This window comes from Eptesicus fuscus, chromosome 11 (genome assembly GCF_027574615.1).
Source record: "Eptesicus fuscus isolate TK198812 chromosome 11, DD_ASM_mEF_20220401, whole genome shotgun sequence".
Taxonomy (NCBI): Eukaryota; Metazoa; Chordata; class Mammalia; order Chiroptera; family Vespertilionidae; genus Eptesicus; species Eptesicus fuscus.
This window is the reverse complement of record NC_072483.1, coordinates 36,915,464-36,942,606: the sequence shown is the minus strand read 5'-3', so window position 1 is coordinate 36,942,606 and position 27,143 is coordinate 36,915,464. Positions and strand designations below refer to the sequence as shown.

At 40.8% G+C, this 27,143-nt stretch overlaps 1 protein-coding gene across 1 annotated transcript in view; it reads left to right on the top strand.

Annotated features, from left to right (window-relative positions):
* ACVR1C (activin A receptor type 1C) overlaps nucleotides 1–27,143 on the top strand; it is an 81,383-nt gene that overhangs the window by 20,440 nt on the left and 33,800 nt on the right. Inside the window, exon 2 of the mRNA XM_008138670.3 lies at nucleotides 15,830–16,060. Coding sequence (XP_008136892.1) covers nucleotides 15,830–16,060 — 231 coding nt within the window. The remainder of the gene's footprint in view (nucleotides 1–15,829; nucleotides 16,061–27,143) is intronic.

Below are 27,143 nucleotides of genomic sequence, written 5' to 3'. Positions count from 1 at the left end.
GAGGGGGAAGGAGTAAGAAGGAGACAGGGGAAATGAAGGGAGAGGAGGGAGAAGGGAGGGAGGGAAAGGGGCTGCAGGAGGTTCAAAGGGAGGGAGGGAAAGAGAAGGATGCTAAAATGGGGTGAGGTCAGGAAAATCTTACCTAATAATAGACAAATATGTAAATTGACCATACCTTCACTATGCCCACAGCCAATCAGAGTGAGTGAGTATGCAAATTAACCCACTAAAGATGGTGGTTAATTTGCATATGAAGGCAGGGCGGGCAGCACCATGGCCTGCTTCTGGGGGTACAGGTCCATCGGGGGCGGAGGAGGCCCTGCAAGCAGCGCCAGATACCGCTCACAAGGTACCAGTCCATCGGCCAGGGAGGTGGTGGGGTGGGCAGCGCCAGATGGCACAGGAGGGGTCTGGGTCCATCGCAGGCCCCAGGAGGGGCAGCGGCCTGCCTAGCTGCTCCCAGGGGTCCCTGGGAACAGCGCCGCCCTGGGGAGGCGAGGCCAGACCCGCCTAGCTGCTTCCAGGGGTCCCTGGGAACAGTGCTGTCCCGGGGAGGCAAGGCCGGACCCGCCCAGCCACTCCCGGGGGTCCCTGGGAACATTGCAGTCATGGGGTTGCTGAGACACAGACCTGGGCCTCTGGCCACAGATTCATAGCTTCGCGGAGATCGAGGGCAGGGATCTGCCTCATCTGCAGAGAGACAGAGGTTCTGCAGTGGCCCCAAGATGTGGGTGGGCCCATCCAGGGATCAAGGGGCTTGGAAGGACTCCCGGGCAGAAGGGCAAGGACCCTCACCCCTGAGGCGGGGGTTGAGGGGTGGTGCCACCTCAGTGGAGGGGTGCTGCACTGCAGGGTACTGGACTGACTGATGTGATTCAGAGGAGCTCCCAGTGCTAATGGGCCTCGCTCAGGCAGCCTTCACACTTCAGAGGCTGCGACTCCTGCTCCCACCTTGACCCAAAAGCAAGCCCGCTCCGCCCTGCCCCATGGCAGAGCATGCCTAGGCAGTGAGTGCGAAGCCTTCCACCTGCTCCAGAGAAGCGGGGGCAGTAAAGAATGGGGGGCAGGGGACGGGGAGAGGAAAGAATGTGGAGCGTCCGCAATGAAGAGGTGCTTGAGAAAGAGGCTCTGAAGCCTGACTGGAAGGTTTGTTCTGTTTGCCGGGCGGCTGCTTCTTAGGAAGCGCAAAGAGCATGGCTCTGAGGACTTCCTGTGTGCTGAGTCAAGTTCCACAGCCAACTAGAATTGGCCTCAGTTTCCTGGTCTGTAAAATGGATGAAGCGTGCCCCAGTGCCTTCACTGAGCTTTGATGGCCAATTGAGATACTATATAAAGAAAATGAGGGAAGAAGTGAGAAAGAAAAGGAAGGACGAGCAACACAAAAGAAAGACTGAAAGGAACCTGTAAACCCATTGTCACTTAAATAGGGAATATAGTCAATAGTGTTGTAATGATGGTATGATGCCAGGTGGGTACTAGAAATATCGGGGAACACTTTGTAAAGTATATGATTGTCTAACCACTATTCTGTAACTAATATAAAACCTGAAACCAATACAAAATAATATTGAATGTAAAGAAATGAAAATTGGAGTGAATTTTTTATAAATGTCAAAGTTTAAATAAAAGCTGTAAAGGAAGAAAGGGGAGAATAAAAATAGTGTTTTTTATTTTACCACTTCATTAAAAAGACAGTTGTCTTTATATGGTGCTTTTATACTTTTATACTTTTCTAAGTCATTATCTCATTTTAATTTCCGGGCAACTTAAAGACAAGATAATTATTCCCTCTACTATTCAAAGAAAGGAAATCTTGGTGTCTGGTCCTAATGATTCAATCGTCAAGCCCTTAGTGTAAAGCAGGGTTAGTAAAATTTTCTGTGCAGGGTCATATCTATACTAATAAAAGCCTTGGGGGTGATCAGGCCAGCAGGGGAGGGTATTTGGGGGCAATCAGGCCCACAGAGGAGCAGTTAGGTGTCAATCAGGCCAGCAAGGGAGCAGTTAGGGGACAATCAGGCAGGCAGGTGAGCGGTTAGGAGCCAGGGGTCCCGGATTGTGAGAGGATGTCCAACTGCAGGTTTAGGCCCAATTCCACAGGGATCGGGCCTAAACCTGCAGTTGGACATCCCCTGAGGGGTCCCATATTAGAGAGGGTGCAGGCTGGGCTGAGCGACACCCTCCCCCGTGCACGAATTTCATGCACCGGGCCTCTAGTAGTTAAATAAAAAGAAGAAACAGAATGTGAGTGTGAGGGGAGTTTAAAAGGAGGAGTTAGTAAGAAAATTAAGTAAGGGTGATTTTTTAAAAATGTAGTTGGATATCTCCTGAGGGCTCCCAGACTGTGAAAGGGCACAGGCTTGGCTAAGCCGCGCCCCCCCCCCCGCCCCCCCCGTGCACAAATTTCGTGCATTGGGCCTCTAGTATACTAGAGGCCCGATGCATGAAATTTGTGCAAGAGTAGGCCTTCTTTCCCCTGGCTGCCAGCACCGCAGCCTTCTCTGAATAGAGGGGCTGGTGATGCTATCCATTTTAGTTTGCACAGAATGAGTTCTTCAGAGTATCTAAGCTAAATCTTCTGGGCTCAGTGTTAAGAAGAGGCCCAATTTGAATTAGTCTTTAAAAACTTTCCTTTATATCGCTTGCTCTCCTCTTCCCCTTTCAACTCTTCACTGCTATTCTATTTTTAGTTAGATCAGTTTCTGACTTTGGATAGCTTCCTTTTATTTCAAGATTAATAATTATCTATTCCTTACCATATCTGATTATATAAATGAATAGTTGTGGATTGTGATAGAGATTTCTGACAAGTGAGTCCCTGAGAACTCTTGAGGACTTTAACTTTTCCATTTTCTTTGCCACTTTCATGCTAAATTTGAGACAGTTTTGTGTCTTTTTCTACCTGCCTATTCTTTTTGCCCTGTAGTTTGATGACTAATTGTTGATTCCTTACTTTTTCTTTACTGATTTTTTTAATCCTCACCCAAGAATATGTTTTTTAAAAATATATTTTTATTGATTTCAGAGAAGAATGGAGAGGGAGAGAGAAATATCAATGATGAGAGAGAATAATTAATAGGCTGCCTCCTGCATGCCTCACAGTGAGGATCGAGCCCACAATCCAGGCATGTTCCCTGACTGGGAATTGAACTGTGACCTCCTGATTCATAGGTCAACGTCAACCACTGAGCAATGCTGGCCGGGCAGGATATGTTTTTGTTGTGTTTTTTTTTAAATTGATTTTTAGAGAGAGGAAGGGGAGAGAGAGAGAGAGAGAGAGAGAGGAACATCTATGTGAGAGAGAAACATGGATCAGTTGTCTCCCATTTGTGCACTGAGAGAGGATTAAGTCCACAACCTAGGCATGTGCCCTGATTGGGAATCAAACCTATGACCTATTGGTGTACGGAATGATGCCCCAACCAACTGAGCCACCTGACCAGGGCTTTACTGATTGTTTCTTATTTGCCTCCTTTAAACAAGTCAGCTTCTTTAGCTTTTAAAACCTTATGTTTTTTTTTTTTTATCATTAAACTTTTGTATTTTCATCCATCTTTCCCAAACAGATCGACTGTGTCACACTCTGTTTTCACCACCAAACTCTCTGTACCCTCTGCCACTTGGTTTTTATCTCCCCTATTTCATGAAGATTAAAATATAAAACTAGACTTCTGTGATTTAATAGATATCCATAGTATTAACTCAGATTATTTACTTCAGTCTTCACCAGAGTGATACAGTACTGTCCTGAATGGTTTTTATTGTGAACTCGAACTCTAATTCCAGGCCAGCAGCTTCTTTGTTCTCTGGGTGTGCAGTCACTCAGAGTGCTTTTTCTGATACTACATGGCCATTGATGCACTCATTTCCTAAGGTCCTAGGACTTTAGAACAATTAGAGATCATCTAACTGAATTCTTTCTTGGACAGTTTAGGACACAGAGGCCTCAATGCCCACATTCAAGATCCAGGATAAGAACCCTAGGTCTCCCAGGTGGACCCTAAATGCACCAGACTGGATCAGAATTCCTCATGTTTCTTATCTTTACATGGATTCATTTTCTGATACATTTCAGCCACACAGTAGAAGCTATTTCCCCCTACTGTGGGGGAGTGTGAGGCTGCTGTGTTTTCTTCAGGCTGATGAGAGCTGAAAGGAGGGTCTTTGAGGACTTCTGGGAGAGTGGGGGAGAGGAGCAGTACTCTGCATGTGTGAGGGGAGAGGACTGAAGTGATGAACAGTTGTGCTCCTCAAGACACACCACAAAGAAGCCTTTACTATCGCCCCTGCCCCTAACCCCAGCTGTACTAACCAGTGCTCCACCTCTGTGTCCAAAGTCACTATGTAGCCCAGCTGGCATGGCTTAGTGGTTGAACATCCACCTATGAACCAGAAGATCACAGGTTTAATTCTCAGTCAGAGCACATGCCCAGGTTGTGGGCTCGATTCCCAGTGTGGGGTGTGCAGGAGGCAGCCGATCAATGATTCTTTCTTATATTTGATATTTCTATCTCTCTCTCTCCTTCTCCCTTCCTCTATGAAATAAATAAAAACATATTTAAAACAAAACAACAAGAAAAACAAAGACACTATGTACACATCCTGACTTGATTTACCATACTATCATAATACTGGTGTCCTGGTGCACGGATTCGTGCACATTGAAAGGAAATTAATTAGAAGAAATATTTTAATATTGCTATTTGCTCTTTCTCTATAATATAAGTGTCAACCAAATTCACGATCAACAATGACAGATCTAAACACATGCGTGCAATTGGTGCCAGTGTGAGCATTATATGTATCATGCATGCACAAGTCAACTTAGCTTTTTAAATCTATACTAGAGGCCCAGTGCATGAGATATGTGCAGTCAGGGGGGTCTCTCAGCCTGGCCTGCGCCCTCTCGCAGTCCGGGAGCCCTCAGGGGATGTCCGACTGCTGGCTTAGGCCCGCTCTCCACCTAAGCCATCAGTTGGACATCCTTAGCACTGCTGGGGAGGCAGGAGAGGCTCTTGCCACCACTGCTGCACTCGCCAGCTGTGAGCCCGGCTTCTGGCTGAGCAGCACTCCCCCTGTGGGAGCACACTGACCACCAGGGGGCAGCTCCTGCATTGAGAGTGGTCATAGAGAGCGGCTGTTCCATTGATTTGCATATTAGCCTTTTATTATATAGGATATATGAAAGCCTAAGTGACCGAACGACCGATCAATCAGTCACTATGATGTGCACTGACCACCAGGGGGTAGATGCTCAATGCAGAAGCTGCTTCCTGGTAGTCAGTGCACTCCCACAGCCAACCTCCTGCAGCCGTCCAACCTCCCGCGGTCCCTTCCCCTGCCGACTGGCCCTGATCTCTCTGGTAGGGCTGGCTGGCCAACCTCCCATGGCCTCTCCCCCTGGCCGGCCAACCTCCCACATCCCCAATCGGTATGGATCACCAGCCAGGCCAAGGGACCCCACTCATGCAAGAATTCATGCACCAGGCCTCTAGTATATAGATAAACTTGCTTAATTAGACCTGCTTTCTGATTTAAACTTTTTCCAGCTCAGTGAAGCACCCCAACTTCTCTTTCAGGTAATTGTCAGCAACACAGCAGTAAATATCAACATGAAGCCGATTATTATTGTAGATCATGCAGGGAGAACAAAGGGTAAAATATTTAACTATAGCAGTGTTTGACTATATTCTGCGCAGTGAGAAAACCTGAAATTATTTTCAAGTTCCACCATTTTTTACTTCTTTTCAGTCAGGTCAAGTTTCTAAACCTTCTAAATATTCTTTTTCTGGCTAATGAAAAGAAAATTGGATTCTACCGAGTCTCCTATCTACTTACTCTAGGACTTCTGTAAGGATCAAATGAGATGAGGCATGGGAAAACGCTTCACAGACATTTGGTTAAATTGTAAAATGTTTGTACCTGGCTATAAAGCAAGTTGAGTTCCTGGGCTGAAGAAACTCCCAGGAGGCTAGTTGCTAGGGAGAGGAAGCTGGGCATTGCTACGTGACATCATTAACTGTCACCCACAGCAACCGTTTCTGGGCTGGGTTGGGCTGTGGGCCTCATTTTGCACCATGGGGTCTTGGCAGTGTCTGCTGCGATTTGGTGGGCTGTTGCTCTGGGGTGGTGGCGGGGCCTGTGTCCCACTTGGGGTAAGCCGAGTGTTGGTTTGTTGGCGCCAGGTCCATGGTGCCATTTACTTTTAAATGGCCAGTGTGCATCATGGCAGCTCCTGCATTGAGCATCTGCCCCCTGGTGGTCAGTGTGCGTCATAGCTACTGGTCGGATGGACGGACTCTTAGACTTTTATATATAGAGATTTGTTAATTCAATAACACCTGTAAGGAATGTTCTTTTGGCTTTCCTCCTTTTTCTTTCTTAGCTCTTATCATAGTATTTGACATGTAGTAAATACTTGTGATGGTAATTTTATGTGTCAATTTGGCCATAGTCACTAGATATTTGGTCAAACACCAGTCTGGATATTGCCGCAAAGTTACTTTTAGGATTAGATTAACATTTAAATTCATAGTCTTTGAATAAAACAGATTACACTCCATAATTGGAGGGCCTCATCAAATCAGTTGAAGGCCTTAAGAGAAAAACAAATTGAGGTCCCCTGAAGAAGAGAGAATTCTGCCTCCAAACTGTGTTCAGAGTTGCAACAACAACTGTTCCCTGGGTCTATAGCCTGCTGGCCTACCCTCCAGATTTTGAAATTGTCAGCCACCACAATTCAGTGAGCCAATTTCTTAAAACAAACCTCTCTCTAGGTATAGAGATAGAGATAAACATATATATATATATGTATCCATTTATATCTTATTCTGTTTCTCTGAAGAACTTTAATACAATATTCATGGTTTAAAAAATATTTTTATTGATTTCAGAGAGGAAGGGAAAGGGAGACAGGAGATAGATATATCAATGATGAGAGAGAATCATTGATCAGCTACCCCCCCTGCCCCCTCCACCCAGGCATCAAGCCCACAACCCAGGCATGTGCCCTGACCAGGAATCAAACTGTTACCTCCTGGTTCATAGATTGATGCTCAACCACTGAGCCATGCTGGCCAGGCACATTATTCATATTTTTAAGTCTAGTTAACATCCATCACCATACATAGTTATAAAAAACTTAAGATTCCACATATAAATGAAATTGTATAGTATTTTTTCTCTCTGACTAATTTCATTTAGCCTTATTTCATAATGCCTTTAAGACTCATCCATGTTGTTGCAAATGACAAGATTTCATTCTTTTTTTATGGTAGAATAATATTCTAATATATATAAATACAGTAGTCTCTCCTTATCTGATTTCACTTTCTGGGATTTCAGTTACTTGCAGTTAACTGTAGTCTGAAAATATTAAGTGGAAATTCCAGAAATTCATTAAGTTTTAAATCCATGTTGTATATGCTACCTGCTTGTTAGTCACTTAGCAGCTGTCTCGATTATCAGAGAGAGAGACCACATTTACATCACTTTTATTACCGTATATTGTTATGATATTTCATTATTAGTTATTGCTGTTACTCTTAATGTACCCAGTTTATAAATTAAACTTTATCATAGGTAGGTATGTATAGGAAAAACATAGCGACTATGAGGTTTGGTCCTATCTGTAGTTTTAAGCAACCATTGGGGGCCTTGAAATGTTTTCCCCACACATTAAGGAGGACTACCCTACCACATTTACTTTATCCATTCAGTCATCCATTGACAGACACTTAGGTTGTTTCCATATCTTGGATATTGTAAATAATGCTTTAGTGAATATGCGGGTGGATATATCTTTTCAAGTTAGTGAGTTTGTTTTCTTCAGATAAATACTCAGAAGAGGAATTGCTGGATCCTATGATAGTTCTATTTTTAATTTTGGGGGGAGCCTCCATACTGTTTTCCATAGTGATTGCCCTAATATAAGTACATTTTCACTAACAGTGCACAAGAGTTCCCTGTTCTCCATATCCTTGCCAACACTTATTATGTTTTTGTGTTTTTGATAATAGCAATTAAAAAAGGTGTGAAATGATCTCATTGTGGTTTTGATTTTCATTTCCCTGATGCAAATTCTTTAAAATTGTAACATTCTATGAATAATGATTTAAAAAATAATTTTTAACATCTGGGACTTTACCATAAAGTAATTCATTTACCACCTGTCAAAGAGATTGTGCATTATCTTGCACCACAATCAAATTATTTGTGAATTTAAGGGTTAACAGTGGAAGAAAATATTGAACATTTAGAAAATATCTGGGTGTGGGTTTGCCAAGTTTGAAGGCAAGAGAAGAAAGTGCTAACTAAAAGACTGGGAATCAAGAGGAAATATTTGCAAACAGATTTTTTTTTGTGTGTGTGTGTGTTTCTTTTTCAAAAACAATGAGTGTGGTACGTTAGAAAAAAACATATAAATATGAAAGTGGGATAAGTTATATGTAACACATATGACAAAGGACTTATGTCTTTATAAAGAGTTCTTTCAAACTGAGAAGAATAAATTTAAAGTTTATACAAGAGAAAAATGGCATGGATAAAATATTTACCCAAGAGGAAATCCAAAGGAAATATTTGAAAAACAAAAAATTCAACCCCATTAGTAGGGAAATGCAAATTAAAATATGATGCAACTTCCATCTGTCATATTATTAAGATTTTAGTGAGACTAATGCTGACAAGTGTATTGTGAAATGGGTACTTTCATACAAGGCCAGTGGAAATCTTACTTGGTACAACTTTTCTGGAAAGCCCTTTGACAACGCCTATCAAGAATGTCTGATGTTATCATTACAATTCTGGGACTCTAGCCTAGAAAATTAACTTGGTTAAAGATTAATCCACAAAGGTATTCAACAGAGTGTTATTTAATTGCAAAAACTGGAAAGAACTGAAGTGCCTAAGAGTAAGGAAATTCTATAAGCCATCATTTAAGCTAATGTTCTGAACTATAAATGCCATCAAATAACTATAAAGAAGAGCTTATAAAGCTCATGACGTAATGCTGACAGAATAAAAAAACAACACTTAAAACTGTGTTTGTAGGTAGAATTTGACTATAAAAAACTGCTATAGGAAAAATACACTGAAAGAAAACATAACACAATGAGAATATTATAGGGTTTTGAGTCATTTTATGAATTTGGCTATTTTTCATTCCTTTGTACTTTGCAGTTTTCTACAATTTTTAATTTAATACATGTGTACTGGTTGTTTTTTTTTTTTCTCATAGGCCATATCCTACTCTAGGTGTTGAGGATATAATGGTAGGTAAGACTGGAAAGTTCCCTGTTTTCGTTTTAGTGGGGCCGAAATAGTAAATAGTAAATAGCTAATTACAGATTGCAATAAGAACCAGAAAGTTTGGGGAGAAGGAGATCATTTGTCCAGGGGAGTGTGTGCAAGTTTGTCTTAGGTGATGTCATTGGAGCTGAGACCTGAAGAATTGGAAGGGAAAGAAGAGCAGGGGCTGTGAGGGGGAGAGAACATGTTATTTAAAGCTACAAAAGAGACCAGTGTGCCTGGGGCCTGAGATATAAGAATTGGGTTTGAGAAGTAGGAAGAACCCAGACTTACTAGCCTATTAGGTCATAATAACAATTATGGATTTTGTTTTATTCTAAATGTAATTGGAATCCATTGAGTATCACTCTTCTCCCAAGCAGGAGACAATAAAATGTCTCAAGACCGAGGGAACAGTTTGATGAGACATCACTTACGCTGCCAATGTAAGAAAAGAAAATACCTTCTCAAATTCCATGAGAATTATATGGGAGGATAGCAGAAGAAATGTGTCCTGTGATAAGGGACACTGTTTTTTTATTTTTGTGTTTTATTTTTTTTGACATGATGCTCCAGATGGGAGACCCCAAATAGTTTTTTTTCCCCCCTTCCTTACATGACTACAAAGTTAAAATTGTGATCATGTGTGTATTGTGATTGAGGGATCAGGCCAGAGTCTGGATGTCTAACCCAACTAAGAAAGGCTCTGAACTTTCCCTCCACCTCCTCAAAATATCGTACTGGTATTGAAAAGAACATTAGATTCTCATATGATAAATATAGGACAAGAAAAATCATCTTATTATCCACTGCAGAAGTTTCATTGAAATAACAGTGCATGAATTTGGGTACAGACCTGTCCTTCTTGGATGCTCATATTTGTAAACTCAACGCCCTCTTTTTATCTATCATGGATAAGATAACCCTAATGTTACTTATATAGAGAATTGGGACGCGAGCTCAGAGCAGCAGAGGGCTATAAAACTGGAGGGGTCTTTAGAAATCTTTTCATCTATTTCCTGACATCGTAATATTTTAGGAGAGGAATCTACTAGTAAGATGTTGAGGTTGAGAAACTTGCCTGAAGCCTTACGTGGTTCCTGGTAGAGGGGGGCTGAAAACTCAGGTTTTATTTAGGGCTGCTTTGGAACTGAGGACATTCAGAATGCTAGTGCTGTTCTTCAAAACATGCTAGGACCTCTCTAAACAGAGCCCTGTGCTGGAAGTGAAAGTTCTCCTGGGCAGAATCCAGTTAGGGTGGACCCATCCCTCCTCAGCTAGAAAGTCGAGGCTTTCTTGAACAGGAAACATAACTGCCACTTTGCTTAAAGGGACAGTTTACCTTTGTTCTGCGTATATTCCTCCTGTATTTTAGGAATTCTGAATTTCCTTGGGTACAGCCTGGCAAATAGAATTTCTAAAAGTCAAGTATTTATTGAAAGCTCATTTGATCCAAAAGTTTGCATTTATATTACCCATATATTAATGCTTTCTTCCTCTACTCCACTTTTCCTTACTAATAAGAAAGAAAAATGCTTTTAAATATTCGCATGACAAGAAAACAAAGTTCTGAAAAGGAACAGAAAAGGAAAAGAAAATCTTTGCCTGATTTTCTTTGCTCCTGTCTGGCTTTACCTCACAGTCACAATTATTAGTTGTATTGGCTTCTTTCCTGTTGCCATATTTTCAGATTCAGCACACTGATGAGATTGAGTTATATATATATATATTTTTTTTTTAAATTCAGAAGCCTGCAAATGATGAATATTACATATTCATCAGGTCAAACTATAGAGTGGTCTGAAATTTAAAAAATATTTCATGTTCGGTAGCCTGTTCTAAAATTAGGAATATTGGCCTGGCCGGTATAGCTCAGTGGTTGAGTGTCATGTGAACTATGAACCAGGAGGTCACCGTTCAATTCCCAGGGTCAGAGCACATGCCTGGGTTGCAGGCTCGATTCACAGTAGGGGTTCATGCAGGAGGCAGCCAATCAATGAATCTCTCTCATCATTGATGTTTCTATCCCTTTCTTCCTCTCCCTTCCTCTCTCTGAAATAAATTTTAAAAATATATATTTAAAAAATAAAAATAAAATTTGGAATATTGAATCCACTATCCACTAATGTTTGGAAAAGAGGAACGGGTATGTGTCAGAAATTTACATAACACACTGGTTAATAGTTATTTTATTATAGAGACCCAAAAATGGAGAAAACCTAGGAAATATAAAACCAACGTATTGCAAATTGTATCTAATTCAAAACAATGATTATTTCTCAAGAAACATTTGATCACTTTGGTTTATTTTTTGTAGTGTGATAGTTTTCACATTTCTGGACACTAGCGTGTGCTTGCCATCACCTGTAAACATGGACAAAAAGTTATTTTCTGGTTGATTAGAAATGTGCACATCCATTGGTTTCATGCGGGTAACAGATGTCTTGAGGGTAACAGATGTCTTGGCTTTTACAGACTAATTGACAGAAAGGGGGAAAGAGGATAATTAAAGGGATGGGAGGAGACACAGGGAAAGTGCAGTCTTCCTTGTGGAGAAAAATCCAATAGACCTCCTTATTATGGGTAATTACCTTCTTCTTCAATTTCATTTGCTATCTCCTTCCATATGACTCAAGGAGAGTATAACAGGAAAGTATAAAATAGAGAAACATAGGGCCGAACTAGTCTGATAGTAACAGGATTTATCCTGTCATGGAATATTCTAGTATAATTGACTCATTTAACAGCAGTTTTAAAAAAACACACACAACAACAAACAAACTATGAAAGCTTAAGTCTAATCACTAATGGCAACTTATGTTTTTATTGGCACCACAAGGGTTCTGTGTTGAGGATGGTTGGCATAAATATGGTTTAATTGTATACCAAATGTGACCATGTTGTGGATTGGTGGGAAAGAAAAATTGCAAGACTGAATGAGCTGTATGTTAGATATACATCTTAGGCTCTTGTAATTTGCTTTTTGTTCTCTGTCAGTGCTACAGTACTGCCAATTGACCTGAAATAAATGAGAACATTTAGCAGATGTTTGCTGCTGTTATCATCAACAAATTCTCAATTATGTCAGTGTATTCCATTGTGCAGCATTCAAGTAAGGTATAATTTACTACCTCTTAACTATATAACCTGGACCTATATTATTCTTCTGATTTATTCCTTTCACTTAAAATGAAGGTAATTTTATAGCCTCTTAGTCAGTGAGTATCCATGTTATTCCTTGAGGAGAACTATTATGCAATCGTTTTCTAAGGAGCTAGTACTGCTTTGAAGAGAAAGTATCAGGTTAGGTACCTAGAAGCTTATACTTATTACAAAATTCAGATAACCTGAAAGATAAGGTTCTTTGTGCTTGATGCAAGGCCCATGCTATTGACTTTTATTGGACCACCTGTCTCCTCAGAAAATAGGTAGGTAGAATTGTTTTAAACATATTAAATGTTTTAAAAGGTAATTGGGACAATGCAGATCAAAATCTCAATTATTAAGTTGATTTTTCATTTTCTTCTGCTGAATAGAATTACATTTTATTCACATTCACTAGAAACTGGTGAGATGGGAGAATGGTCTCTGTCCCCATTTTTAAAAAAATCAGTTTTAGTAAAATAGAAGCAACATTGCTTGAGTAGTCTAACGACCACATTAATTCACTTGATCTTTTTGAGCCTCATTTCATTATCTATAAAATGGAGATAGTGACAGGTAACACCCACAGTTGCACTGGGAATTATACGCAGTGATAAACACATGAGAAACTAGCATATGTCTGATTGTTGAGTACATTACGGTTGTGTTCACTCAGTGGGTCCATATTCCTTAATTGCCTTGGTTTCCAGGTTAGGCTTCTCCTGGAAATAGAAAATTCAAGGAGGCTCTGCTGAGGTGTCTAGTAACAAATAGATTGAGATTGTGTGTCAGGAGATTTATAATCTCAACTTCAGCCCCTAAAAATATGAGATTGAAGAATAAACAGAGTAGAGTCAGTTTCTTTAAATAAATAAAAATGTTCCTTATTTTGTAATTGTGAAAATCCGTAAATTTTAAATTTATAAAGTCATAAAATGCTGGTGCCATATGAGACTTCAAGATTTCTAGATCCACTGCCTCCCCCAGTTTATTTCTCATTTTTAGAGGAAGGCAGTGAGAGCCCATGAAATTAAACATCTTCTCCAAAGTCAATCAGCCTGTGAGTGACAGATCTGGGACTGGAACCTTCATCTTTTCCTGACCTTTATCTGGACCATCACCAGACACCACCATGCTCTGGGACTGTCTAGGTTCTAGCATGAACAAAGAAAAGAATTAGAACATTGAACTCACTGAGCAGAGCAGAAAAAGATATAGTTCCTTGTTATGCCTTTGAAATGGTCTGTGCACCCTAGTTATTTCAGCCATTCCTTTATGGATTACAAATATATTTTGATTATTTGCATAGGACAACTAGCTTCATCTCCTTCAGTAGGAAAAATACATATTCACTGATAATTAAATAGTACTTTCTATGTACCAGGCACTGTTCTAAGGACTTTACATAGGTAAACTAATTTATTCTTCATAACAACACTATAAAGAAGTATATTTTTCTTTTCTTTCATATAAAGAAATGGAAGCACAGAGGGGCCAAGTAATGCCCAAGAGTACAAAGCTAGTGTAACTAGGATTTGAAGGCCTTGAGGTTGGAATTGGAAGATGCTAGAGAGATTTCACTTTCAGAAGACACCTGGGTGGATGGATCCTCATTCTATGCAAAGAAAGTGCCTTAAAACTCAAATCACTTAGATTTTTATATATCTAGTTCTACTGAATACCAACACATCTAGATGATAAAGTTCCACCATAGCACACAAATATCAACAACAGAGTACATTTATCTTATTAAAAAAGTTAAAAGTATATCTACTTTATTCATGTCCTTTTCTCATCTGCCCTTTTCCCCTCACCATTTTAAAAAATAATTCTTTATTGTTGAAAGTATTACATATGTCCCCTTCCCCCCACCCCCCATTGACCCCCTCCAGCTCGCCCCCGCCCAACAGAGTACATTTAAATTGATCACCATTGGAATAAATAGAAGAATGAGCCATTATGCTTGGTCCAAAGTTGTTAACAAAATAGTATTTTATTTTATGTTTGTATTTCTCTTAGCACATAGAAATAAAAATACTTATGGGGATGATATTCTACTAGTCAAGAAAAATTATCAAATGAAGATATAATTTCTATTAATCACTATGTAATTTTTTCTTCCTTACTCACCCTCTTATTTAGGAATATTATCCATATTTGCTCTTACATTGGTAGTTGAAGTTGAGTATATTAGTTGCCATTTATGTATTGAATATTTTATAGGTATAAACTCAGCTCCAAATTGACCAATTAGTAATTTAAAGACTTTCATTTGAGTAAAAATGATTGCATTGTAAAAGTTTGGATAGTCAGATAATTGTTGGGGGCAGTTATAATTTTTTTAAAAAGTTTATTAAAGTAAAAATACAAAAGGCTTATTCAGTATTGTATTATTTGAAAACAATGGGACTAATAAAATTAAATAAATTGCTCACCACCACTGGACTTTTCTGGCTGACAGATATTTTACATCAGAACACAAGTACTGTATTACTTGGACCATGTGAGTTACTGTGTATGTGTGCGTGTGTGTGTGTGTGTGTGTGCACGCGCACGCGTGCTATATGTGAAGAGGGGAATGTGGAGGAAATCTGTGAAGCAAACAAATTAATTTAGCAAAATGTAGTTTTTTTGAAAGTTTTATTGCATAGATATATGAAATTCTATAATTGATGTGTTTTGCTTTATTGAATAGATGTGTTCATTAAAGAAAAGTGCCTGAAGGTCATAGTGTTTGTTCAAATGACTCATTCTAAGATGTATTCTTTAGTGAAGAGGGTGAAGTATAATGGCTCATCAGTGCCTTAACGTTAACTAGGAGAATAACAATAATGTTAAATGTTACAAAATATACTTGTAGAGACTCTCACTGTTTTGTTTTTTTTAGCTGTAAATATCGACGGTTAGGTTTGTATTTAGCACATTCACTTAAAAGATTACAGGAGAAAGAGTAAGTGAACAGAATAAACTGTGCCGTTTGGTTACACAGCTGCTGTGATCACACTTGAATGTTCCACAAGTGATGCCAGACAGGCCCCTCCTGGTTGCTGTGTTACTGTATCCTAGTGTTTCATAGGCGCTATTGATTTAGGAATGAGCTGATTAAGCTTAAGAAGAAGGGATTTAGACAGACCATGGATGAGAAAATTGTTTTAAAATATAATAGCAATAAATTCACAAGAATCCAAACAAAGTAAATGATGATTGGGCAACCTGTTTAAACCAAACACCTGACAGAGAGCGTTAATGTGTTCAGCACATGTCTATCTGGTGCTGTTTATTTAATCCCTCCCTCAATTTTCATTAAGATTGGGTTTCTACACTTAGGTTTGATGGGACGAATTTGCATGATGTCTTTTGTATCTTAAAGCTTTTTTGCTTGCCTTACACTTTTCAGGACTGAAGTGTGTTTGTCTTTTGTGTGACTCTTCAAACTTCACCTGCCAAACAGAAGGAGCATGTTGGGCTTCAGTTATGCTAACCAATGGAAAAGAGCAGGTGATCAAGTCCTGTGTCTCTCTCCCAGAATTAAATGCTCAAGTCTTCTGTCATAGTTCCAACAATGTTACCAAAACCGAGTGCTGCTTCACAGATTTCTGCAATAACATAACACTGCACCTTCCAACAGGTAAGGGGTTTATCTTTGTTCATTCCAAGTTTAATTTTACTCTTGGGAAATCGTACCCATAGTAGACATCAACCTGTTTTGTGTTTCTTTAAATAAAATCTGTTTTACAGTTCTCTTTCTTTTTTTTCTTCCTTTGGACTGGTAAAATTGTCTAACGCTTAGGTGAGGTTGATTTTTTAAAATTGTGCAAGACTGTCAAAACATTGACAACACATTATAATTTTGAAGAAATTTGTCTATGTGAATTGCATTTTTGGAAGTGATGAATGGACCTAAAGTAAATGTAAATTTTTATGGATTATTTTAAAGGAAAGACATTTAAATATACATCAAGGAAAGAAAAAAGAAAAAAAAAGAGAAAAATAAAATATTGTAGACTTCCAACTTCTATGGGGACAGAAGCTTTTATTATGGGTACTTTCTGCATAGCTTCTTTATGTGCCCACACTCATGTGAAAACATTCAGTAGCAGAAAGATATTATTGTTCAGATATATTCCTGCTTTCCCCCAATGTCATGATGTTTTATCCCAATTTACAAAATACTGAAAATCTTAATCTCATATTTTATCAGCAATATGGGATATGAAACTTTGGGGGATATCAATTCAAACCAAAAACTAACTTATGACATGAGAATGTCGTGTTAGTGAATCTTCTTCTGTATTTATTAATACAGTAAGAAGTAAGTGCTTGTTGATGTGTTAATGTCTATATACAGACACATACTCTTCCTTATAAATTAACATTTTAAGATACTGTTATCCACTCTTAGGCATTTGTATATCACCATATCAATATTTCCACTATGGTACTTTAAAAATTTTATTTTCTTTATTGATTAAGGTATTGCATATGTGTCCTTATCTCCCCATTGCTCCCCCCCACCTCCCCACTCATGGCCTCACCCCCCTGTTGTCTGTGTCCATTGGTTAAGCTTATATGCATGCATATAAGTCCTTTGGTTGATCTCTCTCCCTTACCCCCACCCTCCTCTACCTTCCCTCTGAGGTTTGACAGTCTGATCGATGCTTCTCTGTCTCTGGATCTGTTTTTGTTCATCAGTTTATGTTGCTCATTATTTCCCATAGATGAGTGAGATCATGTGATATTTATCTTTCTCTGACTGGCTTATTTCACTTAGCATAATGCTCTCCAGTTCCATCCATGCTGTTGCAAATGGTAAGAATTGCTTCTTTTTTACCCCAGCGTAGTATTCCATTGTGTAGATGTATCACAGTTTTCTAATCCACTCATCTGCTGATGGGCACCTAGGCTGTTTCCAAATCTTAGCTATGGTAAATTGTGCTGCTATGAACATAGGGGTGCATATATCCTTTCTGATTGCTGTTTCTAGTTTCTTGGGATATAGTCCTAGAATTGGGATCACTGGGTCAAATGGGAGTTCCATTTTCAGTTGTTTGAGGAAACTCCATACTGTTCTTCACTGTGGCTGCACCAGTCTGCATTCCCACCAGCAGTGCACGAGGGTTCCTTTTTTTCCGCATCCTCGCCAGCACTTGTCGTTTGTTGATTTGTTGATAGCCATTCTGAGATGGTACTGCATTTGTCGTTTTGATTTGCATCTCTCTGATGATTAGTGTCTTTGAGCATGTTTTCATATGTCTCTTGGCCTTCCTTATGTCTTCTTTTGAAAAGTATCTACTTAGTACTTTTAACCTATTTTAAAAATAAATTGGCTGTCCCTCTTTTTTTTTTACTGAATAACCTTTATTTTATTTATTTATTTATTTATTTATTTATTTATTTATTTTTATTTTCTTTATTGATTAAGGTGTCACATATTTGTCCTCATCCCCCCATTCCCATCCCACACCCCTCCCCATGGATGCCCCCACCCCCCTGTTGTCCTTAACCATTGGTTAGGCTCGTATGCATGCACACAAGTCCTTTGGTTGATCTCTCCCCCCTACCCCCACCCTCCCCTCCCCTCCCTCTGAGGCCCGACAGTCCGATCGATGCCTCCTTGTTTCTGGGTCTGTTCTTGTTCATCAGTCTATGTTGTTCATCATTTCCCCTAGATGAGTGAGATCATGTGTTACTAGAAATATACTTATAAGAACCTAATGTGAGATGAGCAATAATAGTTATACTGACAGGCAAATGAATCAGTCTGTAGTGAGTTTCTTTCTGGACCAACAGTTCTTTTGAGACCCAATTTCAATGTCCACCAGTTCCTTATGTGTACATGTCGGCACTGACTTTTCAGCTCTGGATGGTGGACAAATGGTGGTAATGCAGGTCCGACTCCCTCTGGTTTGGTCTCGCCCAGACCCAGGGGCACGGCTTCACCTGGACTCAGGGGCGCGTGGCCTCACCTGGACCCAGGGGCGCATGGCCTCACCCAGACCCAGGGGCGTGTGGCCTCACCCGGACCCGGGACCCAGCCTCACCCGGATCCAGGGGCACATGGCCTCACCCAGACCCAGGAGCGCGTGGCCTCACCCGGGCCTGGGACCCAGCCTCATCCGGACCCAGGGGCGCGTGGCCTCTCCCGGACCCAGGGGCGTGGTCTCACCTGAACCCGGGACCCAGCCTCGCCCGGATCCAGGGGCGCACGGCCTCACCCGGACCCGGGATCCAGCTACACCTGGACCCAGGGGCGCGTGGCCTCACCCAGACCCAGGGGCGTGCGGCCTCACCCGGACCCAGGGGCGCAGCCTCACCCGGACCCAGGACCCAGCCTTGCCTGGACCTGGGGGCGCACAGCCTCACCCGGACCCGGGACCCGGCCTCACCCGGACCCGGGATCCAGCTACACCCAGATCCAGGGGCGCGCGGCCTTGCCCGGACCCGGGGGCGCGTGGACTCACCTGGACCTGGGACCCAACCTCACCTGGATCCAGGGGCACACAGCCTCATCTGGACCCAGGATCCAGCTACACCTGGACCCAGGGGCGCGTGGCCTCTCCCGGACCCAGGGGCGCGGCCTCACCCGGACCCGGGACCCAACCTCACCTGGACCTGGGACCCAGCCTTACCCAGACCCAGGGGTGTGAGGCCTCCCCCAGACCCAGGGGCGTGTGGCCTCACCCGGGCCCAGGGGCGCGCAGCCTCGCCCGGACCCGGACCCAGGGGCGTGTGGTCTCACCCGTATTTAGGGGTGCGTGGCCTCACCCGGACCCAGGGGCGTGCAGCTTCACCTGGACCCGGGACTCAGCCTCACCCTGACCCGGGTCCCAGCCTTGCCTGGACCCAGGGGCGCGCGGCCTCACCTGGACCCAGGACCCAGTGGGGCTTCGTCTTCTTGATCCCAATTCCTGTCGGTCAATTCCCTCTCAGCAATTCCTTTGGCCATTTTCTCAAAGCTCCGGGGCGATTGTTGCGGAATTCGTTGGGCGGTGGGCTCAGCGAAGCTCCGGTGCGCCCGGTGCACGGCGGAGGGCTGGTCCGAGGTCGTTGCGGCGGCACTTGCTTCTGCAGCGGCGACCAGTCGCCGGGCGAGCGCTCCTGGATCCTGGACCCAGCGGGGCCTCGTCTTCCCGATCCCAACTCTCATCTGTCAATTCCTTCTCAGCAATTCCTCCGGCCATTTTCTCAAAGCTCTGGGGCGGCTGCTGCGGAACTTGCTGTGCAGCGGGCTCGGCGAAGCTCCGGTGCACGGTGGCGGGCTGGTCTGGGGTCGCTGCGTCGGTACTCGGGTCTGCAGCGGTGGCCGGTTGCCGGGCGTGCGCACCTGGCCGCTTCCGGGGCGCTGAGATTCTCGAAGGACTCGGAGGTCAGCAAGCACGGGGTCTCCCACCCTATGTCTCCCAGGGGCTCGTCTGTTTGTGCTCGGCAGTGAGTGGAGCCGTCCCCTCAGCTGGAGACCGCCGGGGGAACTGCGCCGAGCACGTTCCAGGCCGCCATTGTGTCACCAGAGCCGTAGTTCTTAAAGTGTGATCTTTGGCTCACCGGCATCAGCATCATCCCGTGTACCCCTCTCTTTTATTCTAGTTGTAGAGCATCTGCTCAGCCAGCCCTCCAGTGGTTCTGGATGGTGTCTGCTCTGTTTTCCCATTGTAGTTTCAAAATTGTTGTGGTAGGCAACAATCAGGCATCCGCCCTATGCCTCCATCTTGGTCCTCCTTTGTGTAGTTAAGTCTTGATTGTTGTTGGTGTCACTGGGAGGAATTTTCCTCCAGGCCAATTGGCTGTGAGGACCCGCTGTATCTATAAAGGAAGAGTTGCTGTGCAGGAGACACATTTATGGGCCAGGACTTGTTCCAGTAAGGCTTTGGCGCTCACTGAGTCTGCCTCTTGAATGTGTCCCTTATGCGAGTGGTTGAAATCTGGTGTCGTCTCACACCGACCACTAGATGCCCTCGTTTCTGGGTCTCTAATGGGGTGCAGGTCAGCTACTGTCTGAGGCCACTCAGCAGGAGTTACAGCAAAAACTGCAGTTTTCTCCTCCTGCTTGAGTGGTTTTGGAGCAGTCTGACTGGAACTGCAGTTTATTTGGTTAAGCTGACACAGGGCAGGCCATTTATATGCAAAAGCCGCTGTTTGGAGCCTGGGCAGGTTTGTAGGATGTGCGGGGCGGGTCTCAGGGCGGGGCGGGGTCTCAGGGTGTCACTAGGCTAGGGCGTGGCACACAGCAGTGGCTGCAAGTCTGCCTTTCTGCCTTTTCTGCCTTTTCTGCCTTTCTGCATTTCCAAGTCCCCGCGTCCCATGCTCTAGCGCAGTAAACACTGATTGCTGGGCGCACCTCTGCAAGAGAGTCGCTCTCACTTTCCGACACGATGGCTGAGAGTCCAGCTTCTCCGCGTACATGTCTGGGTCCCCCGCGTGTTCCCAGAAACTGGATTTCAGAGTGATGGGGAGCTTATCTCCCTTCGGGTTGGAAAAAAAAGCCACACGTCCCTTACCCCGCCACCAGCCCGACCCACGCACCTCTGCACCTCAGCCCCTCCGAGTTTGCTCTTTCCTCTTAGTTGTAAATCCACCATTCAGCCAGCTCTCCTGTGGTTCTGGGTGGCAGACGCTCTGTCCTCTAGTTGTATTTTTGAAATTGCTGTGCGCGGTGCAGTTCATTTGTTTAACTTTGCCGCCATCTTGGTTCTCCTCCACCTTTATTTTATTTAGTACCTTGGGATCACTACCACAAGTGTAGTCAGGAACCATCTTCTTTTAAAAAACAATTTTATTATGGTATAATTTAGATATAATGCAACATATTTTAAGTGGATAATTTGATAAATTTGACACATATAAGATGTTCCCCAAAAATGTATACACTCTTTAACAACTGATAGCTCAATTTTGAAAATGAAATGATATAATAAACACATACTCTGTATGTGAATGGTTTTTAATATCTCAATTTCTAAATGTTAATTGATAGTATATTAAAATTAATTTTGTATATTCACCATATTTCCTACAAAGCTGCCAAAATAACTTATATTATTTCTAGTAGATTTTTCAAGATTTTTGACGTTTTTACATATACAATCATCTGTGAATACAGGAAATTTTAATCTTCCACTGTGATCTGTATGCATTTTATTTCTTTCTCTTGCCTTTTCGCACTGGCTAACACTGCCAATATGATGAATAGGAGTGATGAGAGTGAAGTTCCGTGCCTTTTTCCTGTTCTGGGAGGAATGTCTTCACTTTTTTTACCATTAAGTATGATGTTATTTAGTTCTTTTAATACATGCCTGTCATCAAGCGAGGAAGCTTACTTTTATTCTCACTTTAGGGGAAAGTGTTCTTATTGTGAATAAATATTAAACTTTTTCAAGTATTTTCATGAATTTATTGAGATTATCACATGATTTTTCTTTTTTAGTCTGTTGATAACACGGATTACATTAATTGCTTTTTCAACTATCATTCATAACAGGGAAGATGTGTGTTGTCTATCCAGTAATTATTCCTATGTGATAATTCATTGAATTCGTTTTCTTTTTACTTAAACTAAGAATTTGCTTCTGATCACGGCATTGTGTGATAAATTGACATGAAACTGAATAGCCCTGTGTATGCAGTCATCTGGTGGCAGGTTGTTCTCTCTGGGAGGCAGCACTAAATGGTTATTAGCTGTATTGCAGCAGCAGCTGTTTGGAGAGGCATTGGGAATCTCCAGGCTGAGCGCCGACACAGCCGGTGCCAAGAACGCCGCTGCTTCAGTGTCATCAGTGAGTGTGATTGATATCTCCTGCTCTGCCTACCAGGGATTTATCACTTTTAAATGCGATCACATATAGATGATATATATATAGGAGCGTTCTGAAAAATAGATCATATGCCATTTCTGTGGTAATTAATACTCTGCTTCACTTCCATGGGCCAAGAAAGGCAAGGTTGGGAGGTGATCAGAGGACGTTGGAGAACATCTGAGACATCCCTTTGAGGGAAGCCAAGTGGATCCTTGCCTCTTTGGCTCATTCATTCATCACCCTGACTGTGGGGCCATTTCTGGATAGCTGTCTTGATGTAGGGACGGTAACTCAGTCTTGTCATATTTCAGCTGGCCCTCTTGTTCCTTAGATCCTGTGTGTAATATTGTGCTCTTGCTTCATTTCTTTGTGACAAAGTTCCCACCTTGAATACAGCTTGTGACATTTTTCTCCTCGCTCCTCTCCCTACTGGTTCTCTAGTACTTGGCAATTGGAGAACTGTAGGAACTCACACTTGCCCTCCTAAAAAGCCTCTTACGTGTTTGACTAATTCCTAAAACTTTAGACTAGTGACTTTCATACATGTTTCCATTGTGACACACAGATGTAAATTTTACATAATTTCCCCCAGCCTGCATTCACACACAACTGAAACAAGAATTTTATAAAATATTCTTACCATTAAAATGTGTGAGATACTCTATGCTCTTTCATTAAGTAAAAATGTTGGTTGACCCCACTAATAGGTTCTGTTTACAGTTTAAGAAACACTGTTTTGTTGATATTTAAAATGTGGTGATTTTAAATGAAGCAAGGACATTTATTATTTTAATTTATTAGTAAAATACATATTAAGAATCAGGTTAATATTTTAATTTTAAGTGTTTTTTTTTCTTTTAAAAGGCCTTTTTAAAAACCTCCTTACCCATTCACTTTTAATATTAAATTGAATTAAATGTAAGTGTGATTAACTCAGATCTTTGTAAGCAGTATTTGCTTTAGATCATATTTAATTCAGTCACTTGCCCTTAAAACATACTTTGTTCTCTGACATTGCATGTGGATTTAATTTTTAGAAGTTAATAATTTTTTGATAGAAGTAATTCCATAGTTTGGTAGAAATAGTTCCTTCCCTGAAATTTATTGAAGTAGATATGTTTTATGTCACTGGAGTGACTTTCCATGTTCAACTGTTATCACAAACTAGAGGCCCGGTGCATGAATTCGTGCATGGGTGGGGTTCCTTGGCCTGGCCAGCAATCAGGGCTGATTGGGGCTGTCTCGCCCAGTCCAGATCAGGGCCAATCGGGGCAGATCAGGGCGGCTGGCCTGGGGGAGGGACTGCAGGAGGTTGGCTGGCAGCAGGAGGTTGTCTGTGGGAGCACCCTGACCACCAGGGGGCAGCTCTTGCATTGAGTGTCTGCCCTTTGTGGTCAGTGTGAGTCATAGCGACCAGAAGATCGGTTAGGGTCAACTGGTCATAATGGTTGCTTAGTCTTTTATATATATAGATACTTAGAGGATATTTTTTCTATGTAAAACTTGAAAGACAACAACCATTTCCAGAAACAGCCATCTATTTGACTAGTGCTTTAAGTTCATGTCCCTGCGAATGGGAAATATGTTATTATTTTCACAAAATAAATTTGAAAAATTAAAAATAGACTATGCAAATCAGTTAAATAACAAAAGCATATATATTTTATGTAGTATACCCTATCTAATATCTTCTTCCTGTTTGTTTTTAGACCAGATAAGTATAGCTATCTTCAATTACAGAACTATCTTCTCCATTTTTCTGGGATGCTACTTTTCCTTCTCTTTCTCCAGTGACTTTTGACCTAGTACTCTTAGACACCATTAATATACAATAACTCTGCAGATTGTCCACTTTTAGCTTTTTTTGAAATTAGGAGAGGAGCCACGTTGGTGGGAAAAATTCACCTCCAAAAAGTAAATGATGTATTTTGAACTCTTTAAGAATATTTCTGGTTTGCCCTGACTGGTGTGGCTAAATGGTTAGTGTGTTCCATGCATTGAAGGGTCTCAGGTTCAGTTCTTGGTCAGGGCACATATCCAGGTTTTGGGTTCGATCCCTGGTCAGGGCACATATAGGAGGGAACTGGTAAATGTTTTTTTTTTTTTTCCTCTCTCTCCAGATTCAATTAAAACAAAAACATATCCTTAGGTAACAACAACAAAAAAAGAATATTTCAGTTTCGAAAATACAAGACTCATTTATACAAATAATATGCACTTTTGGGGTGGGGGACACCAGGTAGGGTAAACAAATAATAAACAAAAAAGTTTCGTTCACATAGGAAGATGTTTTGGGTGTGTGTTTCTACAATGTGCTCTGTCTGCGAGCCCTCTTATAAGTTCTCCTCAGTTCTCACAATTCCTTCACTGATTTTGCATAAATGTGGCCTTCTGTAGCTATTCCCCATGCCTCTTAAACTCTTTTTCTCATATTTGAATTTCTGATAATTCCAATATCTATAGTTAGTTTGCTGTTTTTTAGTCTACTGGCTCATATTCTTGTTGGCTGCTTTCCTTGTGTGTTCTGTGATTTTTGATTATGAGGTCATGTTTTGGGGATCCATCTCTGGAGGAAACGTTTGAAACCTATATTTAAAATGTGTTCCCCCAGAGAAGATTTACATTAGTTCCTGCCAGGTATCTAGGGGTGATGTTTTGATTAAGTTTTTTTGGCCAACATATGGCATGAATTCTGGCTTTAAGCCTGCCTGTATGGGTACATGTTTGTGGTAAGGAACTATTAAAGAGATTTTTTTTTCTTCTGTGCCCACAATCAAGGTTGAGACAAATAGATGAACATGTTCACTGTCTGTCTCTGAACACCATGTTCTATTTTGTTTTGTTTCCAATATAATGCTATTCATAGTTTCCTAATTTATACAAGGATCTCTAATCTGACCTTTCACTATTTCAGGAACCAGTTTTTAAAAAAAATATTTTTATTGATTGTTTTAGAAAGAAAGGAAGGAAAAGAGGGAAAAACATATGAACATTGAACATCTGTCTCCTGCACTCCCTCCACCTGCAACCTGGGTATGTGCCCTGACTAGGAATCAAACCAGCAACCTTTTGGTGCACAGGACCACTCCCAACCACCTTAGCCACACAGGCTAGGGCAGGAATCAGTTTTATCTCCTGATCTTGTGAATCAGTCTTGTAAACGAAGCACGTAACCATCAAGAACTGGACAATACTTGTAGGGCAAATGGCAGCGCTGGTGCTCAAGCACCTCTCTCACTTTGCACTTCAATTTTGCCCATTGAACAGTTCTTTTATGTTCCCACCAGCTTAATCATGTAATAGAAAAAAGTTTTTCATTTATAGTTTATTCAGCATTTTTGTTTGTGCTACACCAAGAAGGACGTCTGTGGACATTTAAGTGTAACTTGACAGAAGTGGAAATTCCAGGACAGTTTATTTTTGAAATGATGCTGGCATAATTATCTATCCATATGGAAGAAAACAGGGCCCTACAACAGTGTCATACCATATACAAAAATAAATTACAGCTCAATTAGATATCTAATTGTGAAATGCAAAAACAATTTAAATGTCAGAGGAAAATTTAGAAAAAAATGATTTTTGTGACTTTATAGTGTGAAGGCTGTTCTTAAATAAGACAGGAAATCCAACTGCTATAAAAGGAAAAGATAAATATAATTGACTACATGCAAACTAAAATAAAAATGAGTGGTAAAAGATAACATACATAAAACAAAAGATAAATTAAACATGGGATAGAAATATTTGTAACATATATGACTGAAAAAAAATGGTAACTATAATATTGTCTCTATGATTTATTAACAAAGAGACTCAGTAAAGTCACCAGCCTACTTCCAGATTTCTTGTTATGTGAATCAGTGAACACCCTTATTATTTAAGACCTTATTATCTAATTTTCTGATAATCTTATCTGATACTTTTTTTCTCATGTGTATGTTTTTTATCTAATAAGAAAAATGTTGGGTTTTGTTATTAGGGATCTCAAGGTTCAAAGAAGATAAAAGTTAAGAATCATGGTTTGCTCAAATTGGATTGTCTAATAGAAACCCCATGTTTAGCAGAGATATCAAAGGTCTCTTTCTTTATTAAAAGTGTAAACCAGATATAAGCCCATCTTCTTGTAATCCCAGAGAGGAACCTTGGGCTTATTATGTAGCAGAGCAGGGGGGAAAATGAGAGAGAAGAAGGAAGAGAGAGAGAGAGAGAGAGAGAGAGAGAGAGAGAGAGAGAGAGAGAGAGAGGTAACATAAAGAAATTATCCAAATATGTCAATAACACTAAAATGTAAATAATTTAATGTAAATAGACAAAATATTTCAGTTAATAAACAAAGATTATCATATAGGATAATCCAATTTAATTTTTAATGTATAAAAATGAAAGTTTAAAGAAATGTTAAAATTATTGTGATGAAAAAAGATAGACCATGCACATATTGAACAAACAAAAATGTTGATCTATTTTGATATTAAGAGCAGACAAAATAAACTTTAATATTTAAAAAAAGAGTAAAAAAAGGTCACTTTATAATGCTTACCAGGGATTCTTAATAAGTTGAAATTTCTGTGTGCTTAAAGAACATGGTCTCAAAAATAAGGAGAATATTTACAAATCTATAAGGAGAAATTGAGAAATCAACAATCTCAAGAGGAGATTTTAATACACTACTATGTTGGTAATTGATAGAAATAGATTAAAAAAAATAGAGTAAGACTATATACGATTGAAACAACACGATTAATAACAACCTAATATTTTAGATAATTATAATTTACCAAAGCTGAATAGTCTTATGACATTAAAAAATTTGAATGAGTAGTTTTTAAAATGGTAGTAAAAATACCCATAAAGAAAAATTTAAAGCCCAAGAGGCTCTAACAGAAAATTTGCTAAACTTCTAGAAACAGGTAATTC